We start from the raw sequence: 12,627 nt of genomic DNA on the forward strand, positions 1-12,627 counted from the left end.
GGGGGGGGGGGGGGGGGGGGCAGCGGGACCGGGGTCGGGCCCCTCGGGCACCGCCGTGGCCCTCCCGGGACGGCGACGAGGGGGCGGCAGCTGCGGCCCCGGCACCCCCATGTGTGCCCCCCAAGTGCTCCCCGTCCCCGCTGAGCGCTCTGCGTTGCCCTAAACCCGCGCTGCGCCGCGGGCACCGCTCCCTTTGCATTCCCCTACATTTCCCCTAAATGCTGCGTGTCCCCCCCGCAGCCCCCTCAACCCTCCCTGCATATCCGCACTCCTCCCTGTGTCCCCCTAAACCCTGCCTGCACCCTCCGCACCGCTCCTGCGTTCCCCTAAACCCTCCCCGTGTCCCTGTAGCCCTGCTCCGCATCCCCCTGCTCCCCCTTCCTGCACCCCACTTGCAGCCCCCCCATCCCCAAATCCTGGTGCCCCCAGCACCGGCCGGGTCTCACGGGTCCCCTCCTGTCCCCCCGTGCCACCCGGCTGCACCCCACCACTGGGTGCTGGGGGTGTGAGGGGGGGGACAGAGCCACGGCAGAACATGGGGGGCCTTGGGGACACCTTGAGGGGCTTCTGCCCGAATGCTGAGGGTTGGGAGCACGCGGGGGACGTGTCACCCCACGTCGGGGGCACCCAGGGGGCCGGGGGCATCACGGCTCTCCCCGGGGGGTGAGAGGGGAGCGAGCGGGGCCGTGTATTCCCGGCCGTCCCCTGTCGCAGGTCGGTGTTTCTGACGGGCAGCATCGCCATGGCCATGGCAGGGAGAGCCAGGCCGCCCGGCCCCCCGCGTTACACCAACCGCCTGATTAACGAGAAGTCCCCCTACCTCCTGCAGCACGCCCACAACCCCGTGGACTGGTAAGAGCGCCTCGTCCTCCCCGCCTCGTCCTCCCTCTGCGGAGGCCGATGTGCCCGGGGTGATTCTCGGGAAGCTTCAGAGTTGACCACGAGCCCCGGCGGCTCTGCCCCGCCGCTTCCTTCTCGTCTCCCCTCCGCAGGTACCCATGGGGTCAGGAGGCCTTTGACAAAGCGAAGAAGGAAAACAAGCTGATATTTCTCTCAGGTAAGCAGAAACAAGGCAGGTTTAACACCCCTGAAGGAGCAGATAAGCCAGGCTGCGTGCGGGGAGTGGTGCAGGTGAGGATGCTGGGCACCAGTTCTCCTCCAGCCAGAGATGGCCCCGTGCTTTCCTGGCCCTGGCTGTAGGGAGGCTGCATCCAGGGGCTTTTTGGCTACCTCAGTCCTCAACTTTGGAGCAGGAGGCACGCAAGGCCCGTGCTTGCAGGAGGCCTTTGTGCCGCAGCAATCTGGGGGGGGCACGCGGCAGCCTGGCTCATCTCTGAGCGACCCCCCCAGGGCCTCTCCTGAGCTCGAGGGCTTGCTTGCAGTGGGCTACTCCACCTGCCACTGGTGCCACGTGATGGAGGAGGAGTCCTTCCAGAACAAGGAGATCGGTGCGATCATGAACGAGAACTTCGTGTGCATAAAGGTGGATCGTGAGGAGCGGCCAGACGTGGACAAAGTGTACATGACCTTCGTGCAGGTAGGAGAGGCGCGGGCAGGCTCTGCCCTTCTCTCTTTGAGGCTCACAGTCCTGCTCCAGAAGGACCAGCGTGGGGTGGGCTGAACCTCTGGTGGGGTCTTTGTGCACCCTGATGCCTCCTTCAGGCTACCAGCGGTGGAGGCGGGTGGCCGATGAGCGTCTGGCTGACTCCGGACCTCAAGCCCTTTGCCGGGGGGACCTACTTCCCTCCCGAAGACAGCGCTCGCCGCGTTGGCTTTCGGACTCTGCTGCTCCGCGTCGCAGAGCAGGTACGGGGCAGGCAGTGCTCAGGCAAAGGGGGAGTGGAGGGATTGCTCTGGGGGCACGGGAGGGAAGAGGCATGAGAAGCAGTGGCACAAAGGGGGTGTCAGAGCCGTGGCCGGGCTGGGGGTGGGTTTGGGCTGGGCTGGGGAGGGCACCGAGAACCAAAGGTGCAGTTAGGGGCAGGGCAGGAAGCAGAAAGAAAGGCAAAGAATGGAAGCATGAATTTCTCCCTGCATCGCAGTGGAGGCAGAACAAAGACGCCCTTCTGGAGAGCAGCCAGAAGATCCTGGACGCTCTGCTAGCCATGTCCCAGATCCGCGTGCAGGGCCAGCAGTCACCCCCGCCATCCGAGGAGGTGATGGCCACCTGCTTCCAGCAGCTCTCCAACTCCTATGACGAGGACTACGGCGGCTTCTCTGAGTCCCCCAAGTTCCCCACCCCAGGTCAGTCCAGCCTCTGCAGCGGAGCCCTGCCAGGGGGCAGAGCCCAGCCTGCAGCCTCCTGCTGTGTCTCTGTGTTGCAGTGAACCTGAATTTCCTCTTCACGTACTGGGCCCTGCACCGAGCAACCCCAGAAGGGGCGCGGGCGCTGCAGATGGCTCTGCATACCCTCAAGATGATGGCTCACGGGGGCATTCATGACCACATCGGGCAGGTAGGAGGAAAGCCCTGGGGATAACCCCCAGGAATGCCCAGGAGGTGGGTGGTGGGGACACATCCGCTTGGTCTTTGCAGGGGTTCCACCGCTACTCCACCGACCAGCACTGGCACGTCCCTCACTTCGAGAAGATGCTGTACGACCAGGGGCAGCTGGCGGCTGCCTACAGCAGAGCCTTCCAGGTGCGGACACCGTACCCCTCAGTGGGGTGCGCTCAGCACCCTGAGTTCAGGCTGGGCTGGGGCAGGGAGCAGCTTCAACGCTGGTGCCCAGACATTGCCCATCTGAGTGCTCCCATCCTCCCCTTTATCCACTGCTCTTCATCCGGACAGGAACGCTGCACGAGCCCCTGATAGTTTAGCCCCTGAGGAAAGGAAGCTCCTTTCTGGCCAGACTCTATAAGAGTCAGCAACCACATCCTGCTGCTCAGACCGTGGTGTAAATCCAGGGCTGCTGTCCAGTGCCTGTAATCCCTGTCAGAGACCTTACCCCGAATCCCCCCATGCTTAACATCCCTGCACATTCAGATGTGCCTCTCCCCTTTGCCAGCTCTTTACTTTGGGGCTGTGACATCTTGCAGTGCCTCTTTCCTCCCCCTGCCCGTTGTGACGTTGCGGAGCGCCATCCACCTCATCTCTCCCGCAGATCTCCGGCGATGAATTCTTCGCCGATGTTGCCGGGGACATTCTGCTCTACGTCTCGCGGGACCTGAGCGACCAGGTAGGTGCTTCCCAGGGCTGGACCAAGCGAAGGGGGTCGCTCACCCTGTCTGGGACGTGATGGAGTGCTGCAGACCGGGGGTGTCGTACCAGCAGCTGGGACATCTCTGCTGCTTTTTCCCCAGGCTGGAGGTTTTTACAGTGCAGAAGATGCGGACTCCTACCCGACTGCCGCATCCAGTGAGAAGCGAGAGGGGGCTTTCTGCGTGTGGGGGGCCGAGGAAATCCGGGCTCTCCTCCCCGACCCGGTCGAGGGGGCTGTGGAGGGGACAACCCTGGGAGATGTCTTCATGCACCACTATGGGGTAAAGGAGGATGGCAACGTGAGCCCCATGCAGGTGAGGGAGAGCCAAGGCGGGCCCGGTACCACGAGCATCGGTGCACACGGGGGACGTCAGAGCTGCCCGAGGCACGTGGGTCCAACCCTGCTCAGCCAGGCAGTGTTCCTACAACGGGGCTCTCCTTGCAGGACCCCCACCAGGAGCTGAAGGGCAAGAACGTCCTCATCGTCCGGTCCTCCCCGGAGCTGACGGCCGCGCGCTTTGGTCTGGAGCAGGGCCGGCTCAGCGCCCTGCTGCGGGAGAGCCAGCGCAGGCTGCAGGCAGCGCGGGCGCAGCGGCCGCGGCCCCACTTGGACACCAAGATGTTGGCCTCGTGGAACGGTGAGCTGGGTGCCAGGGGGGCACAGCCCCACGCACGTGGCGTTGCTGCACATTTGGGATATTGGTTTGGGTTGGGTTTGGTTTGTTTTTTTTTTTTTTGTTCTTCCCCTGTTGCCAGCAGAGAGCAGCAAAACTCTTTGCGTGGCGCAGCCTGCTCGGCAGGGCTGCGAGGGGATGGAGCTGGGGGCTCAGGACCCGGGTCCATGCCCACTGCTGCGTCAGCAGGGTGAGCACGGGTCGCTGTCTGTCTGTCCGAGCGTCCTGCAGCGGGAGATAACAGCAGGGTCACAGCTCCTGGGTCTGGAGCCTGGGCTGGAGTTACAGCGTGGAGCCAAGTGCAGCAGGCAGGAAGACTTTTTTAAGCCCAGTTTCTGCCCACAAGCAAAGGCTTAGCTCTTGCTGGCCTTGCAGTGCTCCTCCTTTCCCTTCGGTGACAGCGAGCGACTTTCCCCGTGGTTTGAAGCGAGTGGAAGAGCTGCTGAGCTGCCTTCGGCCTGCCTCGGCTGTCAGGGGGGATGAGCTTCACGCTGAGCATCCTTTAAAGGAAAACGAGTGGCACCAGCTGCTCCCTGATGCCGCAGCCCCTCTGAGCCTGTCCCTGTGCCCACGCAGGACTGATGATCTCGGGCTTTGCCCAGGCTGGGGCGGCCCTGGCCAGGCAGGAGTACGTGAGCCGGGCGGCGCAGGCGGCTGGCTTTCTGCGGAGGCACCTCTTCGACCCGGCCAGCGGGAGGCTGCTGCGGAGCTGCTACCGGGGCGAGGACAACGCGGTGGAGCAGAGGTGAGCAGTGGTGCGGAATGTGTCACGCAGCCCACAGGGTTAAGGTCAAATCCTTTGCAGTCCTCGTCTGCGGAGCTGGTAGGAGCCTTCCTGTGCTGCTGCTGGACCCGCACTAAGCTGGGGCTGAGCCGTGCGGTGACTTGGCACAGCCACTGCTGAGCTCGGGCTGAGCTCGGGAGGGAACCCCCACATCACAGGTGCTGGTGGGGAGGGCTCTGCCCTGGACCCGCAGGGTTGGAGGGCCTGATGTCCTTTCCCGCCTGCCGTTGCAGCGCTGTCCCCATTCAGGGGTTCCTGGAGGATTACGTCTTCGTCATCCAGGCTCTCTTTGACCTCTACGAAGCCTCCCTGGACCAGAGCTGGCTGGAGTGGGCCCTGCAGCTCCAGCACACGCAGGACAAGCTCTTCTGGGACCCAAAGGGCTTTGCGTATTTCTCCAGCGAGGCCGGCGACTCCTCTCTGCTCCTCCGCCTGAAGGACGGTGAGCTGGGGGACCCGTCTGTGCCCTGCATGCCCCAGGGAGGGCAGAGGCGATGCCCGGTGTTGGGCTGACGGCGCTGCCGTGCCTCCCACAGACCAGGACGGAGCAGAGCCCAATGCCAACTCCGTCACCGTCACCAACCTGCTCCGAGCAGCCTGTTACTCCGGCCACGCTGAATGGGTGGAAAAGGCCGGGCGGATCTTGGCTGCCTTCTCCGAGAGGCTGCAGAAGATCCCGTTAGCCCTGCCAGAGATGGCCCGGGCCACCGCCGTCTTCCACCACACACTCAAACAGGTAGGGCCGAGGCTGCTGAGCTGCCCTGCTTTGGCAGGCTGTGCTGTGGGGCCACCAGAGCCCCCTGGGACCGAACCTCTGCCATCCACGCTCTCTCTGGACAGGTGGTGATCTGCGGGGACCCCCACGCAGAAGACACCAAAGAGATGCTTCGCTGCGTGCACTCTGTCTTCAGCCCGAACAAGGTAATGAAACCAGCCCTGTCCTCGTCCTGTCCCTGCTCCCCGCAGCCACTGCGACCGCGTCCTCTCCCCAGCGCACTGCAGCATCCGTCCTCCTCCTCCGCCCTGCCCGCGGAGGTTGTCCTTCTGTGGACGCCCAGCGGCGTTTAGGGGTGGTGTTGGAGGAGCCTGTGTGGCGACCACAGCCCGCTCTGTGGGGACACGGCACCTGGTCCTTCCCACACCATCCCGTCCAGCTCCCCCGCAGCGCTCCCTGGCTCCCCGTGCTGCATGCGAGCCCTCCTCCCGCTTTATTCCTCTCCCTTTGAAGGATTACAGCGAGTGACCCAGTTTGCAGGCACGGAGAGCACCGCGCTGGCAGTGGGAGCCAGGCGATGCTGCGGACACCCCGCTGCCTTCCTGCAGCCGCTGCTGCCCATCCGAGCGGGCTCCTGGTGGGGGGGGACTGGTTTTGGGGGCTCGAGCAGAGCCAGGAGCGCGGCAGCATCCTCACAAGGGCTGTGGCTGGAGGCTGGGCGCAGGCAGGATGGGGACCAGCAGGAGCAGCCTGGCTGCTGCCTGATGGGGTTGGCTGGCAAAAGGGCTTTTCCTTCTTGCTTGTAAGCACGGCAGGAAGATCTGTGCCAGGTGCAGCCCCAGAGGGCTCACGTCTCCGCTTCCTGGCGTGCAAACGTAGGGAGCTGTAGGGCCTGAGCTCTTCCTCCTGCCCGCCCCCGCCCTGCTCGTTCCCGCAGCTCGGTGCCTGCGCTGCTCAGCCCGTCTCCGTCAGAGATGTCACCGTCCTGCGCCCATCGTGGTGACAGCTGCTGCTCCCTGCTGTCGCCGCGGCTGGGCGAGGGGTCCGCTCCCCTCAGTGTCAGCCGCGTGCGATGGAGGCTGACAGGGAGACGCAGGGAGACAGCACCGCGGGGCCGGGCTCCCCCCGAGCCGTGGCGCTGGGACTCGCGCGGCGCCGCGGTCGCTGCCCAGGGCCAGTTTGGGCTCCAGCAGTGGGTCGCAGCTCGTCACCTCCCGAACAGAAAGAACGGGGTTGGACACGGTGACGTCCCGAGGTCCCTTCCAACCCCTACAATTCTGTGAGCAGGGAGAAAGGGGGCAGGGCTGGCGGCTCAGCACCAACGTGGGTGCCTCCTGCCAGCCATCCCTCCTCGGTGCGCGGGGCGGGAGGCACAGCCGCTCCTTTTCCCCCTTTTCCCGTCCTCATCCTCTCCCTTCCTCCCTCCTTCCCCACCCAGCAGCGGGAGCAGCCCTGAGTCACCGCCCTGGGGACGCGGCTGCTTTGGGAATCCGGGCTGCGGAGACGTCAGCGCCGCGTCCCCGCCGCCCCCGCTCCCCGGTGCCGGCAGGGCGCTGGGGGCCAGCCTCGGCGGCGGGAACACAAACAATTAATTAGGTCGCTCCAGTAATTAATTCCTTACAAACCTCACATTGAAAGCCTCGCCGTAATGAGAAGCCGATGATAAAACGGCATTGAGGGCACCGGAGCCGGTACATTTAAGCCGGTGCATTTCAACCGAGGCGGCTGCCGCGGGGAGGCAGCGGTGCCGGCAGCGGTGCTGCTCGAGCTGGGGACCCGACGTGGTTCCCCGTGACGCTTCCAGGGCCATCAGCGTGGCCAGATGCCACCCACCCCTTCGCTGGCATCTCCCTGGCTGTGTGTGCCCCGTGGGGCCGGGGTGCTGGCGGCAGGATGGGGCCGGGGTGCTGGATCCCGCTCCTGGTTGAGAGCTCTGCCCTGTTAATGGTCTTTAGGGTAATTACGGAGGATCCCATTATCTCCTCAGCCGCGGCGTGCGAGCTCCCTGGCTCGCCTTTATCCCGGCCCCGCAAGAGGACCTTAGGGAGCTTGTGAGAAAAATGAATAATGAATTTCAGATTGGACGTGAATTGGTAATTAATCACTCCTGGAATTAATTCCAGACAAAGGCGAGGAGGGCAGGGAGCGCGGGCTGAGCCAGCGCTGGGGCAGGGCAGGGGCTGTGGGGGGACGTGGGGTGCGTGGGATGGGACGGGGCGAGCTGGGGACACGGTGACCGCCTGGGGACACGGGGTAGGGGCAGCCCGTGCCAGGCACGGGGGCGGCTGCGGGGGCAGGATGGGGATGTCGGGTACCTGCAGCCCTCGGCGGAGGGCTGAGTGCCTTGGTGCTGGGACAGGGCGCTGCTCGGTGCCAGGCTGCTGCTTCCACAGCCCCTGGAGGGACCGCGTTTGCTCGCCCCTCGCATCCCCGTGCTGGGGCCAGGCTCCCGGCCAGCTCCCGGCCTTTCCCGTTATTAGACCGCAAGGCCTGAGGCTTTAACAAATGTTTTCCTATTCAGCAAAAGCTAATTATCCTGGCAGCCCCGTTGGTGCTCCAGCCTGGTGCTACCGTGGCAGCTCGGAGAGCCCCCAGCCCAGCGCTGGCCGGTGTCTGAGTGCGTGGGAGGCAGCTGGGGGCAGCAGGAGCCGGGCTGCGGGGGGACGGGGCGATGCTGCCGCTGGTGCCTGACCCCAGGACAGCTCCTCCAGCCTCGGGCTTCATCCCTGGCTGCCCACATCCTCATCACCCCCCTACCAAGAGCTACTGGGGGGCTGTGGCCGGGGGGGGGGGGGACACTGGGGCTGCACCCATGGGGACGCGGCCACAGCGTGGGTCCCTTGGCTTTGTCCCCCCTGTCTTTGGGTGGCACCGGGGGTGCTGTGGGGAGGGGGCACCAGCTGGCTGCTGCGGGCTGTGCCCCCCCCCAGCTCTCCCATTCCCTCTCCGCCAGGTGCTGATGCTGGCAGACGGGGACAGCGCCGGGTTCCTCTACCGCCAGTTGCCTTTCCTTTCGTCCCTGGAGAGGAAGGACGGGAAAGCCACCGCCTACCTCTGCAGCAACTTCGCCTGCTCCCTGCCCGTCACCTCGCCCCAGGAGCTGCGGGGGCTGCTCTGCCAGTGAGCCCCCCCCACCCCGGCACCCTTTGTGCCAGCAGGAGGGTGAGAAGGAGATGGACGGACACCGGGCTGGGGCCTGGGAATGTGTTTGGGGGGGGAGACACCCATCTGAAAGTCACGCTGGGGGGCTCCTGGCCACGGCTCAGCCCCTCCTGGCAAGTGTTGGGACCCAGGGGGACAGAGCACGGCCAGCCCGGGTGCAAGCAGGAGCTGCTGTGGGTGGGAGCATGAAACGCAGCCCCTGCCACAGGGAGCAGCCCTGGCACCTCGGGGGGCTCAGCCCCTCTCCCCAGCACCCCAAACCTCCCGGGTGCTTGGGGGGGGGCTGCACGGCCCCGCTGGCACCCACCTCCCGTGCACCCGCGCTCGCCAAGTCTTGTAGAGGGAAAAGAAAACAAACGAAATACAAATCCCGGTGTTAGCGCGGGAGTCAGATGCAAAAACTATTAGGGTTCCTATAGCAACCCGGGGCAACATTTTCAAAAGCACCTGGATGGCTTCGGAGCCGAGTGCTTTTGGAAGTGTTACCCGTGAAGACAGCCGCGGTGTTTTTCCATTACCGAGCAGCCCGTGGCACACGGAACTTAACGTATGGCACGTGCAGAAAGCTGCTCCTTCCCAGCGCTGAAATTTGCACCGAGAGCGAGCCCAGGCACTTCCAAACGCCGGTCCCACCCTGGCCTTGCCGAGGACGGAGGCGTCCCCAGGGCTCATCTTGTAGCAGGGGGCTGGAGGGTGCAGGGGGGCGGTGAGGTGCGTCGGGCAGGGCTGCGTTTTGGGGACGTGGGTGCTGCCCCCGTCCTGGCACCTGCCTCTGCTTGCGGAAAGCCAGTGCCAGCCAAGGAAATAACCCACAGCGTGCTTTTAGGGCAGCGTTAGCAAAAAGGGAGGTTTGCTCTGAGCTTTCCCAGCAAAGCTGAGGCTGGACCGAGGGTCCCATCCGTCCCCCTGGGGGCTGCCCGCATCCTGCTGATGGGGCTCTGCTGGGCTGGCGCCGCCCCCTGCTCTCCCCCCCCTCCTGGGAAGGGATTTTGGGAGATGGCAAGAGCCGGCTGTTGCCTTTGGAGCTTTCCAGTGGGTCGTGCCAGGGTTTGGGGTACCCGGCCAGGAGAAACGCCTCTGAAGTCAGAGAGGAATTTTGCACCTCATCTCGTGAATACTTGCTGTGCTTGTGGAAGGGGAGTTCTCCCCCCCTCCTCCCCTTTGTTTTAAGAACTTTGTTTTAAGAAGTGTTTCTGGAAAGCCAGATGAAAATCGCTGACTTTAGCAGACGGCTGCTTGTGCGCTGCCTTTTTGGGTTTGGGGGATTATTATTTTTTTTTTTGGGTGGTTGTTTTCCAACTTTGCACCTTTGCTGCGGGGTTGATGTGACGTCCCGGAGCGACGCTTCCCATCCTCACGAGCCCTTGGAGCAGGTCGCTGCCACATCTGTGCCAGGAGGGCATCGCTGGGGAGCCCAGAGCTCGGGGCCGGGGTGACCGCGGAGCCGTGTGGGTGCCCGCCAGCGCCCCGGGGTGCGGGCACAGGGTGCCTTCATCCCACACCCTCCTGCTGGTTATCGCGTCTCTGTAAGCAGCCACTGGGCAAAAATGCGCTGCGAAGGGTCTGTCAGGATTAATCGGGCTGACCAGTCAGGAAATAAAGAGAGGTTCTCTGTGACAAACAAACGCTGGTGTGGCACTTGGTCCTGGGGCGCTGCCCTGCGTTTGGTGACGGACATGGGGGGGCAGTGGGGGTCTCGCCCTGGGGCCACACCGGAGAGGCTCGGGGGCAGGAGGCAGCACCCTCATTGTTCCCTCTTTGCTCCAGCTGCAGAGCTGTCCAAAAAATAAAAATAAAAAAGCCACCACAAACTGCACTGAACAGCCCCCGTGTGTTACTTTTTCCCCACAAACACTTGGTTTTGTCATTAGGCTGCTCAGGAGGGAGCGGGGGCACCAGCGAGATGGGGAGAAGTGGGGTTTCCCTTCCTTTCTGTTTTATTTATGTATTTTTTAACCTCCTCATCTGCATCTCTCTCCCTCTGCCGGGGGCACACGGCGTGCATCCCATCACTCCAGCAGCCACCAGCCCTCCAGGGGCTGAAGCCCCTCGCGCCCCATTGGGGTCCCCACGGATGCAGCCACCTCTGCGCCCTGGCATGCGCTGCCTATCCCCCTCCAACACCCACGAGGCTGCCCTTGCTGTTTTAACGAGGCTTTCCCCCTAATTAACGTTCCCCATCGTGGTGCCGTCAGTGGCTGGTTCAGGGTCTCCCCACTTTTATCCCTGCAGTGCTGTGACTCTGACAGCTGTGGAAGCTGTTTGTGATGGTTCATCTGCAGGTGGAGGGGGCGAGGAGGACATCGTGGGGCCCAGCCGGGCACTAATTGGGACTCTTCCCACCCCAAAATTCCCGCAGGGCCGTGTGTGGGTGCTGTTCGGCTCCCCTGCTTCCAGCCCCTCCGAGGAGAAGAAAACCAGCGAGGTTTCTGCTCCCTGCATGGGCTTCGTGCCTGAGCGCCCATTGCTGCACGCATGGGTGGGCGATTGGGCAATACCTGAGCACCCAATTAAGCAACACCTGAGCACCCAATTAAGCAACACCCGAGCACCCAATTAGGTGACACCTGAGCACCCGATCAGCTCATGCCCGAGCAGCCAATTAGCCCATGCATCCCTGTGATTTTGGGTGTAAAGGGGCAAGTTTTGGTAGCTGGGGGCTGCAGCGGTGCTGGTGCGGAGGTTGAGAAGTGCTGGTGCTGTGCTGGAGTGATGGAAATGCCTCATTGTGCCCCAAAACATTTGAGGAGCCCCTGGCAGCTCCGTGCAGGTAGATGTAAGGAAGGGCTGGGGGTGGGAGACGTGGGGCTGGAGCCCCACGCGTGCAAGGAACCGTCGGTGCTGGGGCCGCCCCCCCTCGCTCCCCCTTCGCACCCCACCCAGATGTTTGTACCAGCCAGCTCGAGCGACGCCAACGTTTGTGAAAAGCAGAATTTGCAGCTGAAGCTGTCAAACACTTTCTCAGTTGTTGGTGGTTTGTTTTTTTTTTCTTAAGCCGACTTTTCATGCGAGTAGGTGCCAGGGAGCTGGGGGCAACGCGAGGGGGGACGGGGCGGCTCTGCCCTCGCCTGCGGGTCGGTGTCGGGATGGTGCTGGGAGCAGATCCTGCCGGGGAGCACTGCACCAACGTCACTGCTGTGCCCTGGGACCCTCAGCCTCGAGGGGTCTTTCTTGAAAGCAAGCAAGGGATGGCTCGAGGAGCCCCCCTGGGGCAGGGGGAGCCGGCGCTCAGCCCCCTGCACGCAGCCAGGATCAGGCAGTAGACACTTGGCCACGGCACGGCGATTAATCCTCCGCTAATACGGTTTTGGTATTTACTGACCACGGCAACTATTGCATTAAATCTAAATTAAATGTGTGTTTTGGAGGCTTTGCAGAAGCCGGAGGAGGATGTTTGCAGAGGGCAGTGTCCGTGCCGGGGAGGGGGCTCCGGGAATACAGCGGGACGGAGCCTGCCGCGGGACGTGGGGTTTGTTTTCCCCAGGCTGCTCCGGCCCCACCACCCACGAATCTGGGACGGGCTCGCTGTGATTATCTCCAGATTAAAGGCAGCTAATTTAGTTTGTGCTAGAGGCCGGGCCGGGTCGATGTGTTGGGGCGAAGCACACGCACAAGGACTCGCTCAGCTCTCCGCGCAGCTTGAGGCAGGCTGCACGGCACGGCCAGGGCTCCCCAGGGACCGTGGCGAGGTGGAGACGGGGAAGCTGGCAGCGAGTGATCCCCGGGGCCGTGCATGGCAGGAAGGGGACGCAGCACGAGCCCCTTGTTGGGTTTTTGCAGCTCAGCAGCCTGCAGGCTGCTGTGACAGGCGTGAGCTGCGGCTCCGCGGGACTCGAGGCTTTGACAGCCGGCCCCCGCGCGTGCCAGCGCTCGCCCCCGCGCTTTCCGGGGACGTCACGGCCACGAGGAAACCGCTCAGAGCCGTGTGGTCCCCTGCAGCCGTCCCCTACCGGGGTATGTAAAACTGGGAAAAGGCAGCCAGCCTGGGGAGCTCCCGTGGTGGCCGGCCGGGGCTCGGTCCTTCTCCCTTTTGGTCCCCTCCGGCAGGGCAGCGCGGCAGGAGGCAGGGTCCTTTTTCATAGCTGACAGCC

The 12,627-nt window shown here is 63.9% G+C and overlaps 1 protein-coding gene across 3 annotated transcripts in view; it reads left to right on the forward strand.

The window, feature by feature from the left end:
• SPATA20 (spermatogenesis associated 20) overlaps positions 1-8,708 on the forward strand; it is an 8,966-nt gene extending 258 nt beyond the window's left edge. The window contains exons 2-17 of one of the 3 annotated variants that reach the window (XM_035342704.1): positions 715-852; positions 993-1,057; positions 1,383-1,537; positions 1,663-1,806; positions 2,043-2,244; positions 2,325-2,455; positions 2,536-2,640; positions 3,104-3,178; positions 3,303-3,515; positions 3,647-3,839; positions 4,452-4,620; positions 4,893-5,101; positions 5,196-5,395; positions 5,500-5,580; positions 7,362-7,467; positions 8,328-8,464. In XM_035342704.1, the coding sequence (XP_035198595.1) occupies positions 715-852; positions 993-1,057; positions 1,383-1,537; positions 1,663-1,806; positions 2,043-2,244; positions 2,325-2,455; positions 2,536-2,640; positions 3,104-3,178; positions 3,303-3,515; positions 3,647-3,839; positions 4,452-4,620; positions 4,893-5,101; positions 5,196-5,395; positions 5,500-5,580; positions 7,362-7,418 (2,137 nt within the window). In that variant the 3' untranslated portion in view covers positions 7,419-7,467; positions 8,328-8,464. Of the gene's footprint in view, positions 1-714; positions 853-992; positions 1,058-1,382; positions 1,538-1,662; positions 1,807-2,042; positions 2,245-2,324; positions 2,456-2,535; positions 2,641-3,103; positions 3,179-3,302; positions 3,516-3,646; positions 3,840-4,451; positions 4,621-4,892; positions 5,102-5,195; positions 5,396-5,499; positions 5,581-6,824; positions 7,080-7,361; positions 7,468-8,327 lie in introns of those variants that run through there. The other 2 variants (XM_035342703.1, XM_035342705.1) reach the window with 2 other exon arrangements.
• The last annotated feature ends 3,919 nt before the right edge of the window (positions 8,709-12,627 follow it).

The sequence above is a fragment of the Oxyura jamaicensis genome, chromosome 18 (genome assembly GCF_011077185.1).
Source record: "Oxyura jamaicensis isolate SHBP4307 breed ruddy duck chromosome 18, BPBGC_Ojam_1.0, whole genome shotgun sequence".
NCBI classification, from domain to species: Eukaryota; Metazoa; Chordata; class Aves; order Anseriformes; family Anatidae; genus Oxyura; species Oxyura jamaicensis.